The following is a 27,840-nucleotide window of genomic DNA, read 5'->3' as shown; positions in this document are numbered from 1 at the left end:
CGGTTTCATCATGCGCGCGGGGGGCGGGGCGCGCCTCCCCATGCCGCGGCCGCCGCGTAGCGCCCTGCGCGCCCTGCCCGCCCTGCGCGCCCCGCTGCGCGCCCCGTGCTCCCCGCTGCGCGCCCCGCCTGCCCCGCTGCGCGCCCTGTGCGCCCCGCCGCGCGCCCCGCTGCGCGCCCTGCCCGCCCCGCTGCGCTCCTTGCCCGCCGCGCCCCGCCGCCCCGCGGAGCCGCCCCGCGCCCGGCCCGCCGCGGCCGCCGCCGCCGCCCTCGCCACCAGCGCCGCCGCCGCCGCCGCCATGGACGGCCCGCAAGCCGAGGCGCTGCTCGCGCCGCTGCGGCAGGCGGTGCGGCTGCAGGTATGGGGGGGTCCTGGCTATGGGGAGAGACCCGCTGAGGCGGGACCTGCCTGAGGGGAGGTGGGTGGACAGGGTCGGCCTGGCTGGGGGAGCTGCTGTCTGGAGCGGGGGGATCTCGGCTATAGGGGGAGACCCCCTGAGGAGAGACCGGACTGGGGGGGTGGGGAAGGATCCGATCCGTTTTGAGGGGGGGGACTGTCTTTAGGAGCAGGTCCTGGCTAAGGGAGGAGTCTCGGCTATATGGGGAGACCTGCTGAGGAGGAACCCGGCTTTGGAGGGGGGGAGGTCGAATCTGTTTTGAGGCGCGGGGCCCTCGTTAGGGGGGGGTCCTCGCTGAGGGGGGGCAGCCCGACTTGGAGGGGGAGTCGATCCAGTTTGAGGGGGGGACCCTCTTTAGGGGGGAAATTCCCCGGCCGGGGGCGGTTCACGGCTACAGGGGGAGACCCGCTGAGGCGGGAGCAGCTGGAAGGGGGTGATGGGTGATGGAGGGGAGGGGGCGCACCCTGTTTTTGGAGGGGGGTGGTGCTGACTAAGCAGGGGGGGCAACCCTGCTTGTGGGGGTGTCCGGCTATGGGGGAGACCTGCTGAGGTGGGGACCTGGCTGAGGAGAGGGGAGGGTTCGACGCGGTTTGGGGGGGGATGACCCCATTTGAGGGGTTTCCTGGCTGAAGGCAGGGGGAACCTAGCAGAAGGGAGAAGGGAACTGGGGTGGGGGGGACACCGTCATTGGGGGTGCTGGGGGGTCTGGCAGGGGGGTGTCCCGAGGTCAGAGGACATGCTGGGGTGTGGGGGAGGTAGATGGGGGTCTCATGAGGGGGACAAGGCTGAGGGGGCACTCAGATGAGGAGGTCCTGCTTGGATGGGGATGCAGTGGCCAGGCTGGGGGATCCTGGCTGAGGAGAACCTGGTGGGGGGTCTCCAGAAGGGGAGAGTGACCAGCTGGAGGGAGCCCCCATCCCTCGTGGATACCTGCCCTGGGGATGCGTCCCCAAAGGGGACATGCTGCAGGCTGCAGCGTCTCCCCTGTCCCCTGCGTGTCCCTGTGCATCCTTCCCCTGTGCCCCCCCATAGGGCCCTGCAGCTGACCCTGTAGCTCCATGCGTGGGGCACTGCGTGTCCCCCAGCCTGCCCGGCCTGTGGTGTCCTTCAGTCCCACAGTAAGAGGTCCCCGTGGGTTTGCCCCACGTTTCGCTGCGTGTTCTCTGGGGTGGTGGCTCCGCACGCGTCTCCTCTCTGGGCTGGCGCGGAGGACGTGGGTGGCTCCACGTGCAGCATCGTCGCTTCCCCTCCTTGCGCTGCCGATGCCAAGAGGTATCCTGCAGAACTGGATCCGTGTGTCACTGTGTCCTCTCTGCCGCTCACCTGGTTTAACACGTCCTTCTCTCCTGGCTCAAGATGACTTTGTCAGGCCCCAGAGCTGTTGTTTCATGTTGTCTTTACAAAACCCTGCATAGGTTTCCACATATGATAGGGACGCATCATGACTTCCCTTTAGAGCTGGGTTTGCGTTAGGTTTTGGAGGTAAAGGATAACCTTTCATCGTGGCATATTTGCCTGGTACAATAAGGGGGACTCATTGCCCTGTGTGTTTTCTATTTCGTCATTCTCATATGTCAAAATACACATGCTCCTCCTATTAGCTAGGCTTGTATAGCATTTCTTTTTGTCTCATTGACAGGTCAAGCTGTTATCTATGGTCTCCTTTTTACCCAAGAAGTTTTTAATTCCTTTTATGGGTGAATCTAGATCTTGGTACCTTTGCTGTGTATGTGTGAGCCTGATGCCTCATTACAGCCCTTGGTATTTCCCTCCCTGGCTTTAACTGCAAGATCTGTGTGTGGGTTCCCCACACGCCTCCTTTGTGTAGCTGAATCCATAGTCTTATGCCTAGCTGCACATATAGCTACGTGTGTGTCCCATGTATTGGTAGGCTCGCGCGTGTGTTTCCCTATTAAATGAGTGGATTTATGGCCCTCTAATTATACTGGCACTTCAATGAGTTTTTATTATGAATCACTATACAGCATAGTGTCTTGGCAGGAGGGTTCCTTGTAAATAGAATGATGATGTGTAAAACTAGCCAATTTATTTATTTTGAAGTTCTGTAGCATGGATCTTGTGATCTGCCTTTAAAATATAAAAGCACCTCTTCTCTCAAGCTCACTGTGGGGTTGGACAGAAGTGCAGTGTGCCAAGGAAAGCTCCGTGGGCGAGTACGGATAGCTGGAACCCCGAGTGTTGCAATGTGCAATAGTAATTCAGTGAGCTGTTCGTGCAGGAGAAAAAGGAAGATGTGTAATAGGACAAGGAAGAATGGGGTAGCCGGTGTCTTTTAATGCAGAGCTTGTCTGTCAGCTCTTGGAGAAGTGCAGGAGCAGTTAATTAAACCTGAGGGACCCTGAATGTGTGGAGAGGGAAGGGAGCAGCGGATCTTCCTGCAGCAGTGCCTGATGCAATAGGCTGCCGCGGTCCAGGGGTGGATCCCTCTGCCTTACTGCTCTGTGGGACAAAGCTGCAGCAAAATTTGCCACATCGAGCGCCGCTCTGTGCTCCTCCTCTGGGCTGGGCTCGAGCTTGTAGCTTTAATTAGATCGAGTCCTGTCAGCAAGGATAATTGCTTGCTTCAGTCGTGGTTTTTTGTGTTGTTTTTTACTTCTGTATGGCCAACTACTGTTTTACTTATAGGGCAGGACAAAGAGTTGCCGTGTGCTGCTTTTAGATGCTCAGCAGAGAGCAGGGTGATAGATCTGAGTCAGCAGTGGCTGCTTTGCTGCTGCCTTCATGTTCTTTTTCCACTGCCGACCCCCTAGCTCAACAAAGGCAATCTGGACTTAACTACTTTAAAAGAAAAAAAAAAATCAACCCCGAGATCCCTCCCTCTGCCACGTTTCTCAGGAATGGCAGTTCAGGACCTCAGCTCTAGAGTGAAAATTTGGGTTTTGATGGAACTGGTTAACAGGAAGAAAGCAGCAGATCTGTTCCCTTCTTGTAGCTGACAGGCTCAGGTCTTCTGACAGTATTCTTAATTTTTTTTTTGTTTTGCTTCAGAGTGTGTGTTTTAACACAGTAACTCTCCCCTCTTCCTCGTATTAGTAAAATTAGCCTTTGAATCTCTGAATCTCTGAAATATTTGAAACTAGTTTTTTGCAGTGGATTTGCTGAACGGCAACCTGTGTATCCTCTTTTGGGTGCTTAGTGCCTGTAATATTAATGTAGGGAAAACTCAGAATTTCTGAAGAAGCTGATGTTGTAGAAGTGATCGGTGCCATAATGTGTTTGGATTGAGGCATTTTCTTCTTTTTGTTTAATGGGGAAGTGCTAGATACATGAAAGATACTGAGTTTAGAGCATCTCATTCTTAAAACATCCCACTTGGGAACATATTAACATTTCTGTGCATTTTCTTTTTGCGACTACTCCTTTGTCCTGTAATTGAAGGTGATTCTTGGTTTTGGCTGAAAAAGAATGAATGAAAAGGGAGATTGTTAATTAATTTATCCTGAGAAATGGGGTCTGAAAACCCCCATTTTTTTTTCTTTTTCAAAAGATTCTGAACACGTCTTAATAACAGTAGTAGTACTTACATATAATGCTGTGTCATCTTTGCTTAGGCATTAAGCTAAAAAATGAGCTTTTATGAGAGTTTCTTCTAAAAGATCGTGTCGTCGTTGATCAATTTCGACCAGATTGACAGAGGAATTGAGATCTGAAATGGTTGTGAATTTTGAAGGGTTAGATGAAAGAAGTCTTATTAAAGTGCTTGCTGACAAAGAGATCGCAAGGCTCTTATTAACCATCTAAGAATCCACTTAAGAGTGCGTCCTCAGAGAAAAGTAGGATTTGTGGAAATCCACTGTCATCGATTCTGCTGGTGGTGAGGCATACAAGGGTATATTTGCATCCTGAGATTTAATAATAGGCCAGGGATTTAACAACTGGTTGTATGGGAGGATTGCTGCTTAATTTCTCTAATGATGTCCAGTTCTGCTAACTTCAACAGTAAAAGTGTATCTTACTACTTCCAACTGAAACAGCCTATTTAGAGCTGATTTGGATAGGGAAGACAGAGGGGATATGCAGAGGCAGGAGAAAACACTCCTCCTGGATTGCCAGGGGAGCTGAGAGGAGGAGATATATATTTTTTTGTTGTTGTTTTGGTGTGACATTCAAAGTCTACAACACCTGTTTTGTCTCTTTCTTCCAGGGAGAACTTGTAAGGAAGCTGAAGGAAGAGAAGGCCCCCCAGGTGGATATAGACAAAGCAGTAGCAGAGCTCAAAGCTCGGAAGAGGGTCCTAGAAGCCAAGGTGAGTCTCAAAACTGCATTTGAGTCCCACAATTCTGTGCAAAAAGCCTTGTAAGCTCTAATAGTCTTTTTCTACAGTATAGCTTCAGGCTAAACAGTTGTAACCAGTGTTCAAATTCATTTTTGAAATAATTTACAAGAGTGGTCGCTCCAACAAGGCATTAGATAGCATTAAGTCAGCAATAAATAAAGCAATAACCAGGAACTCAGGTTATTAAAAGTCCAAGTTGAAATTCAGTATTTGTCAGCCATCTCCATTTACTGCACTTTTCTGTGCATGCGAAAATCAAAATGCTATTTACTGTAGTGAGTTTCCTCTTTCAATTCTTTCTACAGCATTTGAATCCCCAAACTCACAGTGAATATGTTTAGAAACTGATTCCAGTGCTAGTGTTTAAACAATGTTTTGTAAACATTTTGAAGGCCAATGGTTTGTTTCAAAGGCATGTAGTCTGTTTCAGCCTTCTGGAGAAGGATGCTTTTAATTTTTATTTCGTTGATTTTTTTAAAGACAGCCATGCCTGAAATATCATTTCACAAATGAAAATGTGGAATTTGAAGTTTATTTTGTCTTTAGATCAATAAACAAGTAAAAATATGCTTCCTTACCCTGTAGGCTTCTATTGTCTTCTCTTCATCCCCCAGACTGAAACTACCATGACAAAGTCCAGAAGAGTAAAAACTTGTTAGGTCTGCAGATTGACTTAGGAAAATGCTAGATCCTTTCTATTTTATAGTTCATAAGGAAATTATTATAACTGTGCTTTAGTGGTACACTTCAGGGAAAAAAAAGTAAAATAAAGCAGATTTTACACCAGTGCTTGGAACTTCCTTAACACTTGGAGTACCTGAGCTGAAACAGTTCATCCCATTCGTCCTGTAAAATCATCTGGGGTGAACACTCAGCATTCTCTCTCAGCACTGGCATTACAATAAGCTACTTGCGTACATCTAGCTCAGGATGTTGTTTTTACTTGCTCACTATTCAGCACAGGGCTTTAAAACCCGTGGCTTGTTCACAGCAAAGTCTTTCTGCAGTAAATTCTGTCTCAATTCTTTCCCAATTCTGTTTCCCATCTATCAGAAACTTGACGCAGAGAGATGCAGAGAGGCAGGTTAGGAGCCTTGGTGTTCCTTTCTGCTGGAAGAGTGCCCGAAGGATGCAGCACAGAGGCACTGCTTGCCAGTTATGCAATTTGTGAGGGCTGTAGCTGCTCGGGGAAAAATGACCTTGCAGAAGCAGTGTCTGTGCTTGTGAGTGCAGACTCCAGTACTGTTCTTCCTGGCAGTGTTTCCTGCAGTGCATCACTGCTGCTTGCAACTTCTGCAGCAGTGCGAATGTTTTTTTAGCTTTAACAACTGCAGCTGCACTTTTCAAGCCTTATGATTTCTACTTAAACAGAGCAGAGTGGCTCTGAGCTTAAAGCATTGAACAGAACATCATGGTTTCACGTTTACCATTCCTTGTCTTGATGTCATCAAACCATATGTGTTTTAAGTCAGTAGATAGTTCAACTGCTGTATTGGGCCTTTCTCTGCTTGAAGGCTTCCACAGGCTTTCCTGCCTTTTATTTATGAAAATAGGTAGAAGAGGCTACCTCTGCAACAGTCAGTTAACCTCTGCAATAGTCAGTTTATTAGCAGTTTTCTGTAGGTGGAGAAGATGAGTTCTGGGAGTTCCCTTGCCCTTTCCAGTTCCTCCTCCCTTACTGTCCATTTCTTCTTTCCAATTCAAAATCAGGCAATGTCATTGTCACTCTTGACAATCCTTTCACAATCATCAGGGTTTCTTAACAGAAATGTCATCCTGAAGCTGTGGGCAGTGTGTCAAGTGGATCCCTTCCTATCTCTTAAACAGCCTGTTTTGATTTTTGCATTTATGTGTGCACACTCTCTCTCATTTGTTGTCTCTTATGCAGACTTACTTGTAGAGCTATCCTAGTGGAAGCATGAAGAGGTTCAGTACTTCTAAAAGCCCAACTGTGTTTATTTGCATGCTGCCCAGAGAGGTGGTGGAGTCTCCTTCTCTGGAGATCTTCCAAACCCGCTTGGACGCAGCCCTGTGCCACGTGCTCTAGGTGACCCTGCGTGTGCAGGGGGGTTGGACTAGATGACCTCTAGAGGTCCCTTCCAACCTTCAGCATTCTATGATTCTATGCTCTAGATGCTTAAAATAAATAAATATTGGCCATACAATATTTTTAGTTAAAAAAGGCTTTTTAAAGTTATGGTATGAGCCTCTCTGAGTTCACTTGTTGAACGGAATCGGGTTAACCTTGTTTCAATTGTTAAAACACCTTTGTTAAAGAAAGTCTTCCTTCAAGTCTGCTGGCTTCACTAACATTTTGTTTTGCAGAAGACCAAACCGAGTAAATAGCCCCTCGGGAATTGAATGTAGAATCAGAAGCAATTGTTCCCTAAGCATTGCTTTTGTCGAATATGTACCAACAATTAACTGCAAAGTAATAGAAAAATAATGTTTTTGTTTAAAAATGTTATTATCTATTCCCTCCTGTGGTAAACCAATAGATGTGTGTCTGTAATTGCTCTGCCTAACAGTATTTTGGATAAAATAGCAGTAAGGCTGCTGTAAAACATTTTCTTAGAATTTGGTCAGTGCATTTAGGCATTTTGTAACTGTTAACTTTTCTCATACAGCGGGGAAACCCACATTTTTAAGAGACTGTATTTTGTAAACAGGTAGTTTTTGTATAAGTAGCTGAATACGTTCCTTTGGCAGAGAAGAAAGATGGTATTCGTAATCTTGATAACCAAATTAAAATGCTTCTGAAATGAAGGATTGAAAAGATGCAAATACACAAAAATTTAAATGCCTGTAGTCTGACATAGTCACTTCCAGCTCTTCCAGCTCCCTTTGAGTCAGGAGACAGAAATAGATGATAAAAATCGCTTTGAAAATTGCTATTTCTCACCACTAATTGTAAAGTGAGTTGAGGGTGACTAGCTCAGGCTTAGGAGCCTGTAAGTTAGGGCAAACGAGATCCCTTCCAGTGTCTAAAGTGCTGCGTTCAGACGGTCGTGTTCGTAATTGAGCACATGAATCTGAGTGACCATCCCGCTTCGAAAATGAACGCCTTGGCAGGATAACTTTGCTTCAAAATGGTCTTTGCAGACTTTTGACTCGTAATGGTGAATGGGGAGAATTTGTCCTGCTGCCAGAAACTGAAGCTCTTGATTGTTTTTGATTTGCTTCACTTGACAGGAGCTAGCATTACAGCCCAAAGATGACATTGTGGACAGAACTAAAATGGAAGACACCCTCAAAAGGAGGTTTTTCTATGATCAAGCTTTTTCAATTTATGGAGGTAAAGATTTAAAGAAATCTAAATTTAAATCCTTTTAAGGTGATATTCTGGTTTTTTAGCTGTTTGAAATGTTGTATTCTCTGGATGTTACATTATTGCAATGTGGAAAGACTTCTTAAAACTTGGCTTTAAAATTTAAGTTTCCCCCTCCTTTAAAGAGGAGGTTTGTTGGGGGCTGGTTCTCAAATGTTGCCTTTTGGTTTCTGAATGTAAATGAGTGGTGTTAAATTCTGAGCATTACGTTGCAGAAAATAGCTGCTTTGCAGGGGGAGTCAAGTATTTTTTCATTAAGGGGATGATCAGCTTAGAATTAACTATTCACAGTAGATGTCTGAGCTTTATTTAACGTGATAACGTTGCTCAAAAGTACTGCGAACTTCAGAACCTGTTTCCTTAATGAACTTTACTGAACAGTGAACAAATGTGGCTGGTAAAGCTGCTTTGAGCCTTCTCAGGGGGTAGCACAGTGCTTGGATGGTTACTGCTTTTTCACCTGTGATTCTAAAATAAATATTTTGGATTGTCTTATCGGCTTCTTCTTTCATTTTTGTCCCTAACCTGGGGACATTTTACTGATGACAATAAACTATCCCTCTCCTGCATGCATTATAACCTCTTCTTTGTTCAGATTCTTTGTTGAAACATGATGTGGGCAAAGAAACTGCCCACAAAATGTAATACATTTGAGAAGGGAGTGCAGCTTGTGCAGTTGTACAGCTCATGGATTTATCACTTTAAGCTTTTACCACTACTTGACAGGCCAGTGTAGTCTGCAACAGAACTACTTAATAACGTAGGAAGTGCCTATGTAGATGCTTCGTAGTGCTCAGCCTTTATGGTATGGGTATTTATATAAAAGAAACACTCTATAGTGAGCCACATGCCTTATTCTGCACAAAGCAGTTTGTACTGCTACTCAGACTTAAAGCAAATGATGGGAACACTGAGCTGGGATGTTATTTCTTCCAAATGGTTCATATCCATACGATCTCTTGCCTCCCATATTTTTTATCTTTTTTTTTTTTTCCTGCAGGTGTCAGTGGTCTGTATGACTTTGGACCTGTTGGATGTGCTTTGAAGAACAACATCATCCAGGCCTGGAGACAGCACTTTATACAGGAGGAGCAAATCCTAGAGATTGACTGTACCATGCTCACGCCAGAGCCAGTTTTGAAGTAAATACGGGTCTTTCTTTCTGCAAGATATCATTTCTGATCATAGTTGTGTTTTTTGTTTGTTTTACAGTCTTCTGTAAAACTGTGAACTGAGAGTAAGTCACCTAATTTCATACCCTGTTGTAGTCCAAAATATTTAGATGTCAGTACACAGGTCAGCATGTGAAGCTGTTTTTCCCATAGGTCAGTGAGAACAGTGACCCTTTATTTTAATAGATGAATAAAACCAGAAGAAAAGATTAGGTGACCTGCCTAAATGAAGGACACCTGGGTCATGCTTTATGGTGGTGACCCTTTGACCATCCTTCCCTCCTCTGTGAAAGGATGCCAATATGCAGCATGTCAGTTAAGATCTGAATATAAGGAATGCTGCTCTAGGCCTGGGAGTTGAGGTCTTCCTTTTATCTGCATCCTGGATAGAGAGGCTAAGTGACTAGGCCCTTCTCTCTGCCCAGCTCTGTCAGTTTGTCTCAGCCCTGACCTGGATTGACTATCTTGAAGGGTGAGAGCATAGTCCAGATTCTGGAATCTTTTGTCTCCTCATATCTCTGCCAAGACTTCCAAAGATTTTGCCAAATATGTCAAAGAATATAGTTGGGGTTGGAAAGAACCTCTGGAGTCATCTGGTCCAACCTCATTACTCAAGCAGGTCAGCTAAAGCTGGTTGCCCAGGACCATGTCCAGTCAGATTTTCACTATGTCCAAGCATGGAGACTACAACCTCTCTGGGCAACCTCTTTCAGTGCTCAAACACCCTCTCAGTGAAGAAGCCTGCGTGTGTCAGGAGCTTTGGCAATGAAACTCCGAGCTGAGCCAACCCCATTACTCTGCATGGGTTATGGCACAACCATGAGAAGCTTTTGCGGGTCACTGATGCAAACTGGTCAGAGTGTCCCCCTGAACTACTGCATACTGCTCACAGATGCAGCCATGTCTCACTTCGGTCACCGTGGGATGTGTGAAGGTAGTAAGTGTCACCTACCTGACACGTTTTAAGGGGAAGTGATCCTGACACGTGCTCACGGATTGCCTTGTGGATCTGCACCTGAAACGAGAGCGTGCCAGCAGTTTGGGTGTGGGGTGTGAAGAGTGTCTCTTCAAAACTGGTCCATGTGCTGGCCTCACGCAGCACTCTGGGTGTCCAGTGGCAGCTTTCATGTTCCTTTTTTATGTCTTTTCTAGGACTTCTGGCCACGTAGACAAGTTTGCTGACTACATGGTGAAAGATGTGAAGAATGGGGAATGTTTTCGTGCCGATCATCTCTTAAAAGGTATGGGTTCTGTCCGAAGGCTGAGGTGGGTTGGGAGATGTCCCCTGAGTGGGGCAAGCATGGGAACAGAGTATCCTTCTCAAGCAAGGAATAGGCTGGTTTATGTAGTTTATCTGTAGTGTTTGTATTTGTTGTTAATTAATCATGACTTCTTTTAAACACCAAAGACTCCGTAAGTTCTCAGTCTTGGCAAAATGCTGTGGCAGTGTCTTGAAGGAGGTACACAGGATTTTTAGGAATAAATCCCTTTTTACAAAAAGACGTGAATGATTATTGTGCTGTATGAGCTGAAGAATCCCTGTATGACAAGGTTGGTGTTCTCTACTAGGTTGCAGCTCTTTTTCCTGGTATTTTGCTTTTGTTTATAACAGAGAAAGGACTTACTGAAGATACATGGAAACGTACCACAGTTTCCTTATGCAAGGATCCAGGATAGGGCAGCTACTAACCTCGGTTATTTTGGGGAGAATACTGGGTAGACTTTAGGCATTTCAATGTCCACACACTTCCTTCTTATTCTATTTGAATTTTGTTTAAAGAAGAAGAAAAAAATCACAGCAAGGAATCCTAGAAACAGGAAACCTGTTTGAGACCTTTTTCACGTTCATCAGCTCCATTGTGTTGTGTTACCTAGATTCCTAGCCTTTTCCTTGGAAATTAAGTATACAGAACACTCTGTATTAGCATAAAACTGTTTTCGTAACATCCAATTTGAATTTTCCTTTTATTAAAAGACAAAAGAAACTCATTTAGCCTCCTTCCACTTTGTGCACTGAACAGCATCATACCAAGCCTTTCTATGCACTTTCTTCTGCAACCCCATCACCAGTGGGCAGCCACCTGCTGCCACTGTCACTAAAATTTGAACTGTTTTGTTTAAATAAGAGTGGAAGGTCTTGGCCTCACTCTCTATCTTCGTATGCTCGGGAGGATGATGTGCTTTAAAGGGAAAAGGCAGCCTAGCCCTACTGTACCAAGTCAATAAGTGCCTGTGAGTGCATTTGGATAAAATTAGCTTTGCTAGTTTGGGGTGAGATCTTGTCTTTAATTTCCAGAGTGATTAGAAGGAAAGCAGTGAGAAAGGGACAAAGCCATTGCCCATTGCTTGAATTTGTTGTAGTGAGTTTTGTCTCAGTAATAAACTAGGTAAGGACCTGTTGTTTTTGCTGTGACGAAGTGGAACAGCACACTGGTACAGTTCCTCATTTGTAAATCATCATTTTCTAAGTAATGTGAGTGAAATTACTGTGATGGACACCACAAAATCAACTGAAAATGCTGTCTTCTGGGATCATATGCTTGTATTTCTGCTGGGTAATCCTCCTGGTTTATCTGGCTTTAGGCTGGGGTCAGTGATGGGATCACAGTATAAACTGACCGTGTGCTTTTCTTGCTCACAGCTCACCTGCAAAAGCTTATGTCTGACAAGAAGTGCACAGCAGAGAAAAAGGCAGAAATGGAAAATGTTCTAACGCAGGTATGTGCTTACTTAGGAAGGTGACTGCTTGAAGAAGGTGTGTGCTGTATGAGAAGTTTAATACACTGAGTCCAATATGAACATTTTCTCTGTGTCTCTCTACACAGAGCACAATGGTTGCATAAACACATACTTCCCGTGTTCATTGCTGACTTCCTAGACAGTAGCAGCTTGGAGAACCTACAGTAATCCTGCTGGATTAGATGTAAAAGCTGAACTGTGCTGTCTGTGTGCTTTCCTCCTTAATATAGTTATTGTGGTCCCATTTGCCTGAAGGTCGATGCTTGGAGATAAGAGGGATCAAGTCACTGTCAAATCTGGTGGTATTGCTGGCCTTTGCTCAGTCTGTACCTCAGAGATGCATGTAGGGCTGTATATGCTCCTAAATATTGGAAATTTACTGGTTAACTAATACTGGAAATTTACTGGTTAACCACATTTCCCTTCTGCTGTTTGGAGGGATGTGAACCTCTTGCTGAAGTGGAGCTGAAGCTCTGTCCTTGGAGCTGGTCTGCTCTGCTCAACAACACACCTCAGCAAAAGGCCTGTTTCCTCTGAACCCCCTCATTACCTTTCCAAAGCCTGACCACATGAACATGATGCAAAGTAACAGGTAGGTAAATTTTGGCAGGATTTTCTGAACCACTTTAGCATTTAATCAGTGTTTTAGAGTTGACTTGGCTTTGAAATGCTTGAGACGTATTCCCCTGTCTCTAACAGCCTGTACAGATTTTTGTTTGCTGTGAGAATAGTCAGGGCTCCAAGCTAGCATTCCTGAGCTGCTGTACAGGCATTTGCTTTTTGTTTATTTGTTTTTTTTTAATTTTGTTTTTAATATTCGTTCTCATGACTTCTAGGATAAGCACTTCCAGAGCTTAAAACGGATGGTTTCTTCCAGAAAGAGCAAGGCTTTTTCTCCAGTGTATTGCATCACTGAGCAGCTGTATTCATTTCTTTCACACTGCAGTACTGAACTTTGACCACTGTCAGGGGAATCCATCTATTAATAGATTCTTTTTTTTTCTGCAGTTTTGAGACTTTTTTCATATCTGAAGGATCATAACAGTTAGAGGTAGAAGCGGTTCAATTATAAGCTTGAGTGTTAAGTCATGGCTTTACTTTTTAGTGTAGCTCCTTTCTGGTACTTAAGTTTAGAAATTACGTTTAAATGCACATATGCAAAATACTGCATATAAATACACAAAGTTCTATAGATATACATAGTTCTATAAACTTCTGATTCTGTGCAGCTGGTTTGCAGTTAGACCTCTAGTTTTCCAACTGTTGGATTTTGATCTTCCAGAGAAAGGAGAATCTTCCCCTTCCCAGAAAAGTCTTGTGTCATCCCACTTGTGAAAGTTATCATCAAATTGTTTTTAGAGAAAATGAGAATTCTTTCAGCAAAAACCTCTCTGCTACAGATCTATTTGAGAAAAATGCAGAGCAGCTGGCATGTAGCTTGGAGTATCCTGTGCTTCATGAAGCAAAGGGAAGAGGAGCAAATGCAGGCAAAGCACTGCAGATATTTTACTTTTTTCTTTCTCAGTGCTGCAGCTTTTTCCTTCCCAACATGCTACTCCCTATGTTTTAGTTGAAACTGTTCAAAATAAGCTGTTTGTGGGTGGTGATGCAGTCCCAATTACTTCTGCTTCACACCCACTTTCATGCTCAATGCTTGCATTTCTGTCAGGTCTTTAGACTTCAGAAGACTCTGCAATACAGTTGAGTCATAGACCCATATTACTAAAAAGGCTTTGCAGATTTCCAAAGTGTATTCTTCCATCATGGGTTCATATTTTAGCTGGCTTAAGATAATAGCTTAACAGGAAATAGCATTTTGGGAGTGATGCTGCAAACTTCTGAATCATTCTCAGTAAGAGTTGAAAAGAGCATAATTTGTTCTCCTTATCTTGTCTAATAATTAAAGTAATTCTCCTGTGTTTTGGTATTAGTTGGACAACTATGGCCAGCAAGAACTTGCAGATCTCTTTGTGAACTACAACGTGAAGTCACCCATCACTGGGAATGACCTGTCCCCTCCTGTTTCTTTCAATCTGATGTTCAAGACCTCCATTGGACCCGGAGGAAACATGCCTGGGTGGGTACAAAACTCATTCTGCTCATACTTTCCTTTTTTCGGAGATCCTTCAGAATTAAAAATAAAGTCTCAATAGGACTGAAATGTGCAATTCCTTCTTGAGCAGCCTTATCCCTGCCTTTTGGTCCTAGTCTTCTCTGACAGCTCCTTGTCCTCTTGGCGAAAGGAGGAGTGAGAAGCTGTGCAGAGTCACACCTGAAGCAGCCAGACTATGCGCGTCGCAGCTGGGATCTTGCTCGTTGGAGTTGTGCTCTCTGCGCAGCCGGTTAGCACTGGGCCCCCAATGTTCAGTCATCTCATGGCTGTAGGGAACTGGACCTGTTTCAGGGTGATACATTCATGTTTTGCTTGCAAAATCCACATCTACAAGTAGTCTGGCACAGCCCAGAGCAGGAAAGGCAAAGAGGGTGCAAACTCAGTGACTTTCTGGTTGTCAATGGCCCCTGCCTTTCACTGAAATACCTTTTCTCATTCTCCAAATGCAGACGAGTCGTACAATTTGCCTTTGGAAATATCCAAAATACACACTGTGTTTGGGCTGGAGCTGATTTTTTTTTTCTTTTCCCTTTTCCTAAGCACTGTTTCTTTGTTTCTGGATTTAAAAGACTCAAGACAATAAGAGGTAGTTTTAAGCTTTGTGGCAACATTGTTTATTTTCCTCTTGCTGCTTTTCCCACCCATTTGCCTTCCTGATTATTATTTCTAATCTTTCCCCCTCTTCCTTTCAGCTATCTGAGGCCAGAAACTGCACAGGGAATATTCCTCAACTTCAAACGTCTTCTGGAATTCAACCAAGGCAAGCTGCCTTTTGCTGCTGCCCAGATTGGAAATTCCTTCAGAAATGAGATCTCGCCCCGCTCGGGCCTCATCAGAGTCAGGTACTGCCAATTTTCTCTTTCAGCAGAAACTTTGGCAAGTGGTGGGGTATCCCTTGCAGTGGGTAGCACCTCTCTTTTGTTGCAGTGTTTGTTTCTCTTCAGTGCAGTTCTCACAGACCTTTCTTCCTTGCTTTAAAGGGCTCCTGATAACATTATTTGTAATTCTGAGACTTTACAGTCAGAGAGATCAGTTAAGATTTTCACTATAGAGTTCTGCCTAAACCTAGCAGAGGAGACATAGGGTCTCTGAAATAGCTGTGTTGTTAGAAAAGCCTAGATTAAACACAATTTTGCTAACAAAACTTGGTTTTGACTATAAACTAAACAAATCAAATTGAGGGTAGCACTGTTTTCTCTACAGGACACGCAGCTTTGCTTGTTTAATTACACTCGCACTGCTTACTTTAAGAGTGGAATCTGGAATCAAATCATGATTGACCTTGCAGCAGTATTTCTGTGTTTCAGTCCTTCAGCTCTAGAGTTCTTTATAAAGAGGAAATGAGGAAATAACCAGACTTGAGAATCTCAGAGTAAAAGTGATTATTGCCTTTCATTAAGGGTAATCTCTGTATTTAAAGAGCCTCATTCTGAGCAGATATCTCTCCCTGTCTAGTTGGAGTGAGAGCTCCAGTTCCCAGCTGGGGGCCTCTGCTGTACACGCAGGCAGTGCGTGTTGTAAATGTGGTTACTGATTAATAGGGTGCCCTAAATGTCACTGAGAGGCACTGGCATTGCTGGCAGTAAGGGAGCTCTTTGGAGTTTTCACAGTCTTCCTGTTTCTTGCACGTCTGGAAATCAGCAAATTTTATCATTGAAATGCATTTCCAGTCAAATATAAATTATGTGCTTGTGCCACATTTATAGAAGAGTGTGTTGTTGTGCTGTCACAGCAAATTATATCCTAATGCCTGCAGCTTCAAGTTAGTGATTTTATAGAACTCCTTTTTTTAAAAGGGGTTTTGGTAACAGGTTAATTCAGTGTAAACTGGCTTAAAGCATGAAGGCTAAGCTCAATGTATGAGCATAGATTTATTGAAGACAAGTTCATAAAACAATGTACACCATTTCTGGATATGGATGTATGATTATCTTTAAGAAATTATCACATCACCTGACCACTTTAGGTACCTTATGAGTTCAGGGTCCTGAATTAATCCGTGTAAGAAACGTGTGTTTCTAATAAGGGACCATAATAGAGTGGGGAAAAAAAAAACACTTGAGCATTTCCAAAGATAGTATTTTCTGCTCTGACTCACAGTGGTGATATCCAAGGCCAGAGATCTCTAAATGAACTTCTAGGAAGTCATACTAGAAGTAAAAAGGTGACAGTAAATTCAGTATTAAGATTAGCTCATGTTTCAGTTCATGTTCCTGTTAGTCTGAATTCGCTTATGTCTTTTAAACAGCTGCTTGTTTGTGAGAGCCAAAATCACAACCATTTATTAATGGAGCGGGTTGTGGGTGACCCTTAAATTATTTCATGCACGTGACTGTATGTGTTCCCCGTAGGGAATTCACCATGGCAGAAATCGAGCACTTTGTGGATCCTAGTGAGAAAAACCACCCCAAGTTTCAGAATGTGGCAGATCTCAACATCCTCCTGTACTCCTCCAAGGCGCAGGTCAGCGGGCAGTCCGCCCACATGATGCGGCTGGGAGATGCTGTCCAACAGGTACCGTTCCTCTCGTGAGCACGTGTAGCTTGTTCTTGTGAACAGTGTTCTTATATGCCCTGCTGTGCCAGTGCAAACTGGGGTTTGCTCCCAGGTTTCACAGTCATTTCCCTCTGGTGAATCACTGTGGCTGAGACCCAATCCAGGTTCTTGTTATCGGTGACACAAACCTGCAGATGGTGCTGGGTTGGCAGTTAGAGGTTAAGCTTTGGACTTAGGAGAATGGCATGGTAAATCTAATGCTGGCAAAAAGGACCTGTTCTGCTCTTTACCCCCATCACATGGTTTGTGTGCTGCAGTTTCTGTTCCTGATTCTCCAAAATTGTGGAGGAAAAGTTATGATGGGGTGAGGGAAGGAGAAAGAGGAAAGATGTGTTGTGTAGAGATCCCAAACTGTGGGGAAGAGTTATTGTGGGGCCTTGAGCCATAACTGAAATGGCTTTTTCACCGTTTTGATACTTGAGCACTTGATACTTTGACAGCACTGTTGGGTACAGCAGGGTATCTTCATGTAGAAGATTTTTGGGGAGAGTTAGTGATGAGTTTTGTACCCATAATAACTTATGGTTTTGTTCAGAGTGAGATGCAGACAGTAGCACTAAATTAGTTTGAAAAAATTTAATAGTTTTGTGGAGAGCATCATAGTCATCATGGCATCACAGTCAGCTGCAAGAAGTGGTCTGTAATGTGGTGGGTTGTCTGCAGAGCTGTGCCGCATCATGGCTTTGCTCACGTGGAAAGTAATATCTGTGTTTTTCCTTTCCTCTTCTCCTTCTAGGGTGTGATCAATAACTCAGTTCTCGGTTACTTCATTGGCAGAATCTACCTCTTCCTTACAAAGGTTGGTGTGTCCCCAGACAAGCTGCGCTTCCGACAGCACATGGAGAATGAGATGGCTCATTACGCCTGTGACTGCTGGGATGCGGAGTCCAAAACATCGTATGTAAGTGGCAAAGCAACAAGTAGTAATTTTTGTCAAATCTTACTAATGCAGGAAGGGCTCTCCTTTATTTTTTTTCTTGTTTTTGTCCATCCTATTGCTGGTATTAGCATTTTGCGATGGAAAGATTCTGAGTTAGTGAGGACTTTAAGAGGACAGTTCAGCTTCCTGCAGTGGGCTTTAACAGAACTTATGAACTCTTCGTGCTTGTTCAGAGACTTCATGCTAGTTCAGTTTCATCTGGGATTAAAGAAGGCAAATCTCCATGCTTTCTAATGACCATAGTCCCTGTAGTAGCAGGGGGAAGGATCTAGTTTGCTGGAGGGTAGCTGCATCCTTGCTAGAATGCTAAATCCTCCTTTCCACTTTCTAAATCATGAAGAATGAGGGGACAGTCCTGCCTGTTCAGGCAGCTGGGAGAAGGATTTTCACAGAATATTTATCTTCCTGCTGAATCATGAAGACCCTTCCAGTTCAGCCTTTGTTGGATGCTCTGTTTTTCTCCTCTCGTGTTGGATAGGTTTTGAGGAGTGTGTTTTTTCTTTCAGGTGAGCCAGCAGAAGGTAGTTAGGGGCAAGACAGACTCTTAGACTAATCTTAGGTTCTTTGGGAGAGCTTTCAGCCTCTTCAGTAAGCCAAGCTTGTAACAGTTGTGATGACAGTTTCCAAAGAAATGCCTTTGGAGGCGTGGGAACTAGCCTTACTGATAGTGGACAGAGGAAATCATTCCGCTCTATGCTCATAGTTCGTTCCTTGTACACGTTCTTTTGCCTTTTGAAGAGGTTTGGGATGTGCACAGAAGTCGGAAAATACCCAACGAATTCAATACAGTCTAATTCAAGTGAAGGGCTGAAAGGCTGAATGGATTCTGCTGAGGTCCGTGGGGTTAGCCAGTAACATGGCAGAGAATCCGAAGGTGTCCACGTAAAGCACACCTCAAAGTTTCAGACAGTGCAGGCAGCCTTATTAATGGGCAGGAGGAACTTTCTGTGACCAGAGTGTTAGGAGGTTGTGTGTGGTTGAAACGTCTGCTATCTGTCTTCTGTCTGGATTTTTTTAAGGAGCTGAAACAATCTTAGCTCTCTAATGATGTTCCATTACAGCTAATTAGAGGAATAGCAGCTACTAAAGTTCTACCAACTTAAGATTAAAAAAAAAAAAAAATCCTGCAGCTTGCATAAGTGATTTGTCTTCATATGGCAAAGCTCTGTAGAAATGAGTGAAGGAAGGTTTCCTCTGCAGGGCGCTGACTTCCATGTGCTCATAGCTGCTTCTCCCAGCCAGCTGTTTGGGAGCCAGCCCAAATCAGGCTGTGGGCCTCGCCATGTAAATGTGATTAATAAACTTTGCAAGCCTCGTCGTGGGTCACTGCAGCACTTGCAGAGCAATCCGTGGGGCAGCCCACCCTGATGCAGAGGCAGCAGCCCCAGGGGCCTGACAACCCCCCTTGTGAGCTAGGTTCAGTCTTCAGTTTGTCACTTAACTGATCAAAAGTGTTTGGACCAACTTGCAGCACTCAGCTAACACGCTTTTTTTAAAGCCATTCCATACAGTCACTATATTCTTTCATTCTTTGTTTTCTGAGAAATAACACTAGTACACTATTAATTAAAAATTCCTCACAAGGTTTTTTTCAAGACTAGGGATCTTTTCTGTTCGCACACCCTTCTTGGTACCCTGTTATACCACTGCCATCTGGAATACCATAGAAACAAGTTCTACCTGCCTCTATATCCAGTGCTGCTGTGACAGTACGAGTGAAGAAAGAATCTGATGGGCTTTTTATGCTGTTGCATATTAGAAAATGCAGATGGTAGCTGTGTTTTTTAACACGTCACAAGGCTTCATTGGTGGTTTGTGTCCAAATGGTGTTTTGAGATTCCTCCTTGCCATATATGCTGACACACTGAAGGAAGTGCTTCCCTTGCATGTTATCTGCACCTTGTTTATGAGCTCTTAAGCCAGGCTTTGGACCAGTCTGGTGTGGCTGCTTGTCTGCTCCGTGCTCGTGGAGAGATGGGGCCCCGAAGATGAGATGTCTTCGTGTCCCTGCAGTGTGTGGGTGATGGGACTCTGTGCTGTGGCCCCAGCCCCGAGCTATTGGCACAGGGCTGTGTTCTGCCAAGCCGTGTGGAAAACCTGCCCCTGCACCCTGGTTAGATAACTGATCATTTCCTCTGGAAACAAATGAAATCATTCAAATAAAGGAGCAACCAGTGAATGAGGGCTGCTTGTTGTAACAGAGCTAATTACGTAGAATAATAGGCATGGGAGTAGGGAGGGTGGAGGGCTTAGGGGCAGATAAACATATTTGATGGTTAATTGGACAAAAAAGAAGAGGTTTGGTAAAGGCTTCTGATTTGTTTTTTCAGGGTTGGATTGAGATTGTCGGCTGTGCTGATCGTTCCTGCTATGACCTCTCCTGCCATGCCCGAGTCACCAAAGTTCCTCTTATAGCTGAGAAGCCTCTCAAAGAACCTATATCCTTTCAAAACAAACCAGACTCGGTGAAGTGTGATTTGTTAGTGCGATGTCCTGAGGGACCATGGAGTCTGTCTGAAGTTAAGTCTGTACGTTTGAACACAGAAACCTAGAGCTACACATCAGCATGGTTTCTGGGGGGAACCTACAAAGAATGAGGGAAGCTTTACTCAGGTGGGCACAGTAAAGCATAAGGAGAAGAACTATCCTGCTTGGTTTTCTGGCTTAATGCTGTGCTCTGTTTTAACTTTGAAGTATAGTTAAAATATGACTATAGAGCTACTTATCAGGTTACTCCATGTCATTCCATGATTCTGCTGCTAGCTGTACCTAAAAAGATTGCTATATTCAGAACTAGTGACCACCTGCCTTTCAGTACTTCTTGGTCTTTCTTCCCTCCTCTTGGAGAAGGCAGTTCCTTAAAGCAGCAGCAGCAGAGATGTTCTTTATGTTGGGTAGCAGAAGAGCCAGGCCATAGAGCGTGTCACCCAAACCTCCTTAACTACCTCGTACAAAACAGTCAACATTGTTCAGTTTGAGGCAAATAAGGGAGCCATTGGCAAAGCCTATAAGAAGGATGCCAAGGTGGTGATGGAATACCTGTCCATGTGTGACGAGTGCTACGTCACGGAGATGGAGCAGCTGCTCAACGAGAAAGGGTGAGCTGGCTGCATGTGCCCGTGCCCCTCTCTGTCCCTTCTGACACGGGTCCCAAAGTGCCACTTGCTTAGTCTGAGCCTCCTGAAGCAACTGTCCTCCTGACAGGAGGCCGGGTGGATCAACTGCAATGTTTTCATGCTGCCCCTTCCACCACGTCATTGCTGCTCACCCATCAGCATACAGTTAGGTGCAAACAGCAGATATGGGTCCACAGCATTCATATATGTGTGCTTATTTGCATGTGAAAATGAAGTTCTGGCATTTCTTGGCAATCTGGCTTTAGTGCAATTAATCTATAAAAGACACAGACTTCCATGAAATGCCATTTTTAATGGAGAAAATGTTTACTGGTTTCTCAGATCTAGTTGAGAGTTGGCCAGGACTAGCAGATGGTTCTGATGTTTATTTTAAAATAAAGCAGATAGTTCTGAGAGTGATGGAGCTTTAAAATAAGTTATATAGGAACCAGAGTTTAAATATATATTCTCCAGTGTTTACTGGTATACTTCAGCACTTATTACACTTTTTCCCTCATCAGGGCACCAGGTTGTGGATCGATCTTCTACCTGTGTGACTGTATTCGTGACACAGATAGGAATACAAAATGTTTAGAGATCTGAACTATTGTCAAATTTGGCTGAAGAAAGGCAACAGCTTTGTATGTTCTGGGAAGAACTAATGGGAAGTGCAATTATATAAAAAATCAACCTCATTTCCTTGAAAGTAAAGCACCCACAACACTTAAGTTCTTTGGGCTAAACGCACTAGGCTGGAAATGACTCATGTCCAGTATTAGCTGGGTCACCAGTAGGTTATGAGCACTTTGTGTTTTAAAAGGTTAGTTTGTGCAAGCAGAAACTGAATTCAGGGCTATGAGAGTTGGATAACATAACATAATGGACAGAAAGTTATTTAATTAGGTGTACAGGCTGAGGAGGAACTAGGATCCCTTCCCAGCCTAATTAAGCTTAAGATTCTGAAGTTATGTGGGTTTTTTGCAAGAAAAAGAATATATATATATATATGTGTGTGTGTGTGTGTTTGTGTGTGTGTATATATATATATATATATATAAATATATATATGTATATATACATGTATATAAATATATGTGTGTATACACGCACACACACATATATATAAAAACATATATATAGAGAGAGAGAGCTGAGTGCATGTGTTCACAGTATCTGTGTTAGACCGGCCTTTTGTTCAATAAAGTTTGTGTAAATCCAAAGAACTTGGATTTAGGCTACAGCACCAATTTTCTGTTAGGACTCTGTTATTAAGACATTTGCTTCCCGTAAGCAGGGTAGGTCAGTGCAGCTTTAAATCTCCCAAGTAAGGACAGTGTGCTGGTTGGAAGTTAATAAAGAAGCAAGGGACAGAGCCAGAGGATGATAAATAATATCAAAAGCTTTAGAAATAACATCCCTCCCCCCCCCAAAAAAAAAAAAACATATGGCTGTGCCCCTACTCATATAGAAAATGTGCTGATGTATTAATTCTTTCCTCTCTTTGGAACCTGTGAGAATATAGGGTACTTTCTGACATCTCAGTTTTCACAAGAAGTCTGTGTGTTGGATGAGATGTAAAGTCTGCAGCAAATGCCTGTTTCATGTGCTTTGAATTTTTTTTTTTTGTGTGTATATACTTCGTCCTGAGACTCTCTCTTTTCCTAATTGAGTTTGCTTCAGGCTGGTAACCACATCTAAGTTCACTGTGACTGTGAAAATTGTTACTCTTAATTTTTATGTAGTAATTTTATTATTAATATAAACTTCTTTTAATGGTATGCCACATGTTTCTTCCTTTGATCTTTGAGGTTTACCCTGTCTTCTATCATCCCACTCTTGAAGTCCACAACTGCTGCAGTTTATGAAATGTTTATTGCTGTAGCTTTTAAAACCCTTCTTTTTCTTTTGCAGGGAATTCACTGTTGAAACTGAAGGGAAAACTTTTAAATTAACAAAGGACATGGTTACTGTGAAGAGATTTCAGAAAACATTACATGGTAAATATTTGTCTTTTTTATTGTTTGGTTTTCAAAGATAAGAGGCAGATCAGGATACACTTTGAATGCAGACTCTATTAGTTTCATTTTCCTGTTACTACTGTACTGTGGCATAGGAAATATACCAAACATTTCCTTTAAATTCAGTGATTTACCAAATTAGAAAGGTCTTGCAGAGCAATTGGATTTCAGGGACTATAGATGTCTGCCTGTGTGTTTCTTGTCTTGTTCAGTAACCCCTTTAAGAGACTTAGGGCTCCTTAGTATTCATGCTGCTTGAGTTGCATCTTCTGGGATTTGTAGGGTTCTAAGGACCAGCTGCTGGGGGAGATGGGGTAGCTGGGAAGGTTGCACCAGCTTTGTAGTTTCTCAAAAAAGTCATTTTTCCCCAATGAACTCCATAAGAGCCTCATCCCAAGTCATTCAGGAAATCTTTGACAGAGCTAGAGACTAAGGCAGATTTTTCCCCCAGTTCACAGTGTAACTAGTGGCTTGTCCTGCTGTAGCCTGGGAACGTGGTAGGGATGCACAGAGCAACTCAGAGCTCGTAGAGACTGTGTTAGTTCTTGCAGCTGTGCCTGGGAAATGCCCAGGTGCCCCTGTCAGCACATGCAGAGGCTGTGCCAGGCTTTGTCTTGTCACTGCTCTGCAGAGGGCTCAGCTGCAGCAGGCACTGACAGCAGTTTTGTAGGTGGCAGTGAATCAGAATCCCAGCTGCTGGATTTACCTTGTACAGGTGAGCGACTCGGCTGCCTGCTCTGCTAGGAGACACCCCTGTGGATTCTCCTGTCTTGCCCCTCTGCATGGAAAGATCTGTGGCTCTGACTTAGTGGTGCAAAGTGAAAATGGAAGAGAGCTTGTGGAGAAGCAGCTGTTTGTTTCTCCAAATGGATTGGTACAGCAGTGCTCACCTCGTTTACTGCTCTGCATTCTTCATTTTTCAATGGACTTCTCAAACTAGTGCCTGAAAGCTACCAATGCATAAAATATCCCTTTGGAAACGAAGTCACACCCCAAATGAGGTGCTTAATTGAGGAGGAAAACAAGCACATAGAATAGTGGGCAATTCAGGGTGCAGTGCTGGCAATTTTGATTTCCCTCTCGCCCGCCTTTCATTTTCAAAAGCAGCTGATTCCTGTAAATTGTTGCTCCTCCAGTTGTTGTGTGAGCCTTTTCTGAAAAGCTGCACTGTCTTCTGAGCAGGGCAGCTGTCAACTGTGCTCCTGCCGTGCTAGGAGGGGGACAAGGAGGAAAAAGCCTCTTTGATAAATCTGTGGCAAAGACCGCTGGGTCCATCATAGTGTAGCACGTCCCATCTTCTGAGAGATGCAGCTAACTGGGTGATCCTCCCATTCCCCCTTCCCGTGGTATGTCGAGGGGGTGGAAAATGAGGAGGGGAGCAACGACGTTGCAGCAGGTGGCTGAATCTGCTGGAGAATATGAGGGAGTCTTGAGTTTTGTTGGGGTCTGAGGCTCCGTGCTGTTCTGCTCATGGTACCGGACACAGAGGCTGCATCCCTGCATTGAACTGGAGCAGGACAGGGCTTGAGCGTCACCCTGTGATCATCCAGGCTGATTAGCTCTTAGCACATGCCCTGGCACAGTTTCTGCCCATGCCAAACAGCACTCTGCCATACAATGCCTGGGCAGAGCCTGTGGCTTGGCAGGGATCGGGAAGCGTTCCCAGGAAACACTGTGGATGAGCCCTTGCTGTTCTGAACTGGAGGAGGTTTATCTGTGTGGATGCAAGTTGTGCTCTGCTTGTTGTTTGTGCTCAGGGCAAGGGAAGGGGCCCTGGCTTGTTATTTACAGCTTCAATACAGTCTGTACGTGGATTAAGTCCAAAACTCTTCTTCAAATACTTGTATTTAGAGCAGAAATGTTTTAACCTTTTCATGTGCTCAGCTTCATTAAATCCAGAACTCTTGAGGAGAAGTCTTTCTCTTCATATAAATTCTTCTTTAACCATGGCGTGGGCTCTCTTGTGTTTCAGTGGAAGAAATCATCCCGAACGTAATCGAACCCTCATTTGGCATCGGGAGGATCATGTACACAGTGTTTGAACACACGTTCCGAATCCGAGAAGGAGACGAGCAGAGAACGGTGAGCTCCTCCGTGGCTGGGCCTCAGCCCCAAACCAGCTGCAAACATTCACATTTCCCTGACATCCAAAAGGCTACGAGTGCACGATGCACAGCAGGGATGGGAAAACACAGGCAGGCTCTTGAGCTGCTGTTCTTGGCAACGTACGTGCCGGTTGTACACGTGCACTGGGAGCACCCTGGGCTTGTGTGTGCATGAGGCTCCTACTGTATCTCCTGCGAGGGGCAGGAAATTCCTCTTTCTGATTTCACCCATGGCGATGTCGCTTGGGAAAAGGCAATTCCTCATTTTTTGATTTCCTCTTTGCTGCTTATCCTGGAGCCATAGTTCGGTGCAGCCAGATGGGCTGGTTCCTCAGTGCTGCCCTGCTGGCCCATTTACCCTTCTCTGAGTCTGAACACCCCAAAATTTTGGCTAAAGCTCCGCTGTAGCAGGAGCTGTACATTAAATATAGGCCAGCAGACTGGTCCACACAGAGGCCCTCTGAACCATTGCTGGTGGCCCGTGGGAAGCTGGCTATGAACTTCATGCTCATTCCTGTTCACCGTTTCTGGCTGCTGGGTTGTGTTTACAGAATAATACTGTATTACTGAATAATAATAACAAAAATAATACTGCTCCCTCATATCTGTGTTGTCGTGGGCTGGAGCAAAGGCTTCTTGCTGCAGCAGTGTGAGGTGTTGCTGCTGGAGCCTTGTGTGCTAATGACTTGCAGAAGGTCAGCTCCTCCACTCATGCAGTCACCCTGCCGCCAGCCTCACTCAGAGCTTATTTTAACCTATGTCTTGCTAAAATTAAATTTATTTGTATTCTTTTTTTTTTTCCTTCTTTAGTTCTTCAGCTTCCCAGCAGTTGTAGCACCGTTCAAGTGCTCCGTTCTTCCTCTGAGCCAGAATCAGGAATTCATGCCTTTTGTCAAGGACTTATGTAAGTGAGGAAAAAGCGCAGCAGGATCTATGGGAATGTTCACTGGAAAGCTAAGGTCTTTCCTCAGTGCTGTAGGGCGAGACCAGCATTGGGATCTCTAACTCCTGTGAAAATGAGCTCGCAAACTAAAATGGGTTCTGCTTGGGATCTTGCTTCCTCATGACATGTGTTCCCCAGTTAGAGCAGAGAGTTGTGGGACTGCAATGGCACATGTGACGATGACCTTGCAGCTAAAGGCTGGAGGAGCATCAAGCCTCTGTCTGGAGGGCTGTCCCAGTGCCAAGAGGGTGGGGGAAGCCTCTGCTGGGATTGGGTTGTCCCCCGAGTCCATAGTGAGTCCTGCTGGTTCTGCCCTCCTGCAGCTGAAGCACTCACCAGGAACGGCATCTCCCACAAGGTGGATGATTCCTCCGGGTCCATCGGCCGGCGCTACGCCAGGACCGACGAGGTCGGCGTGGCCTTCGGCATCACCATCGACTTCGACACCGTCAACCGGACGCCTCACACGGCCACCCTGAGGGACCGCGACTCCATGCGCCAGATCCGGGCGGAGGTAACGACCCCCGGATGGACCCGGCTGCTCCAAGTGCCGGGCTGTTCCCTAGGGGCTGGTGAGGGGAAAGCTTCAGCGGCTGTGACCTCTGTGGGAGCTGCCCTTAGCTCTCTCAGACCATCCAGCTATTCCCCAGATCCCCGGATTATTAAGACACTGGTTAAACAAAGATGTCCCCGCTGCTGAAGCGAGAAGAGGCTTTAATTTCCCTAGGATGCAGAGGTGGTGTTCAAGGAATGACAGCCATTCCTCGAGCTGATGGCGCTGCCTTTAGAGCACTGTTTTTCCAGGGCAGGCTGCTGGGTGAATGCTTGGCTGTGTCTGGTACCTGCAGATCCAGAACTGCAGCCTGGCTGACAGGGCACAGGACAAACAACGCCTCAAAGCTCACTGCTTGCCAGTTTGGAAACCAGTGCCCTACAGTAATGCTTGCCTTAAGCACACCCTGCTAGGACTGACATAATGTGGAGACTCAAATGGTGGGTTCCCTTTTGGAGGTCTCATCCCCTGTGAGCAACACCTGCTCAGAGCAGCGGGGCTGCAGCCTTGGCACCTCTGCTATGCCCTTCCCTAGCCCGTGCCAGGAGCTCATTTTGTTCCTGTAGAAGCAGGAGTTGGTGCTCAGCTGTGAGCCTGGGTGGTTCTAGCTCACATATATAGAGAAGCACCTGTAATGTCTGGGGCTTCCGAGCTGGCAGTGGCATCAGTTCAGTGCAACAGGCAAAACCCACTCCTGTGTGCACCCCCAGTCTGTGCATCACCTGGGTGACCTCGTGCTGCAATAGCAGAAACAAGACTTTGGCTTCTCTGGGTTTCTGTGAGTCTCCTTGTTTCTCTAGCTGGTCCTTCCCACCATGACAGAACACTACAAGTACCAAAGAAAAAGCAATTGGCAGCTGCTTCTATGCTCGGCTTAAAGAGGACCTGCAGCATCTTTTGGATGTGGATATTTTTTCCTTCCCTTGCAAAACTGTTAATACGACATTGAGGGACCAGCCTAACTGTGCTCCATCGTAACAATAATTGCATTTTGTAGTGGATCACTCCTGAATAACTGAGCAGCCTCTACTGAGATGCAGTTTTAAGATGTCTGATTAATCAGTGCTTTTTCTTCCCCTAAACAAGCTTGCAGGAAGATATGGTATCTTCACCTGCTGCTGTAAAATTTAGCGGTATTCTCTAAGTATCCACCAGAACAACTTGGTTTTTGGCCTTTTGTTACATATGTCTTTGTGACTTTTTTGCAGATCTCTGAACTTCCTGCCATCATTCGTGATCTGGCCAATGGTTACCTAACTTGGGCTGACGTTGAGGCAAAGTATCCACAATTTGAGGGACAAGAGACTGGCAAAAAGGACACAATAGAAGAATAAAGAAAAGGACCTGAAGTAAAACCCCATCAAATGTCCTCTTTTTACTGTTGATGTTAATATGAAATAAACTTATCATGTATTATTCAAAGCTGCATTGTTTGTGCACACAGGGACTATTTGTTTTCTTTTTGTTTTTTTTTTTCTCGATTGCTGCCCGAATTGACCTTTAAAAAATGAAATAATTGCAGTCCAATTTAAAGGTGTTATGAATAAAAACGCCATTATATAT

At 44.8% G+C, this 27,840-nt stretch overlaps 1 protein-coding gene across 2 annotated transcripts; it reads left to right on the top strand.

Moving 5' to 3' along the window:
- Positions 1–260: 260 nt before the first annotated feature.
- GARS1 (glycyl-tRNA synthetase 1) lies at positions 261–27,840 on the top strand. Of its 2 annotated transcripts, none has more exons than XM_088534780.1 (17): positions 261–358; positions 4,563–4,664; positions 7,887–7,989; positions 9,023–9,164; positions 10,347–10,435; positions 11,836–11,912; positions 13,865–14,010; positions 14,739–14,888; positions 16,398–16,560; positions 17,339–17,503; positions 19,873–19,981; positions 20,496–20,640; positions 22,570–22,655; positions 24,649–24,758; positions 25,592–25,685; positions 26,048–26,238; positions 27,486–27,840. In XM_088534780.1, the coding sequence occupies exons 1-17, from the start codon at positions 299–301 to the stop codon at positions 27,609–27,611; spliced, it is 2,058 nt and encodes a 685-aa protein (XP_088390906.1). In that variant the 5' UTR covers positions 261–298; the 3' UTR covers positions 27,612–27,840. The 2 variants fall into 2 exon arrangements, with proteins under 2 accessions (XP_088390906.1, XP_088390905.1); XM_088534779.1 differs by having other exon boundaries at positions 19,873–19,985; positions 20,500–20,640.

This window comes from Tinamus guttatus, unplaced genomic scaffold (genome assembly GCF_059628265.1).
Source record: "Tinamus guttatus ecotype Peru unplaced genomic scaffold, ASM5962826v1 Tinamus_guttatus_pri_ptg000599l, whole genome shotgun sequence".
NCBI classification, from domain to species: domain Eukaryota; kingdom Metazoa; phylum Chordata; class Aves; order Tinamiformes; family Tinamidae; genus Tinamus; species Tinamus guttatus.
Note: the sequence above shows the minus strand (reverse complement) of the source record. Positions and strands in the feature narration are given on the sequence as shown.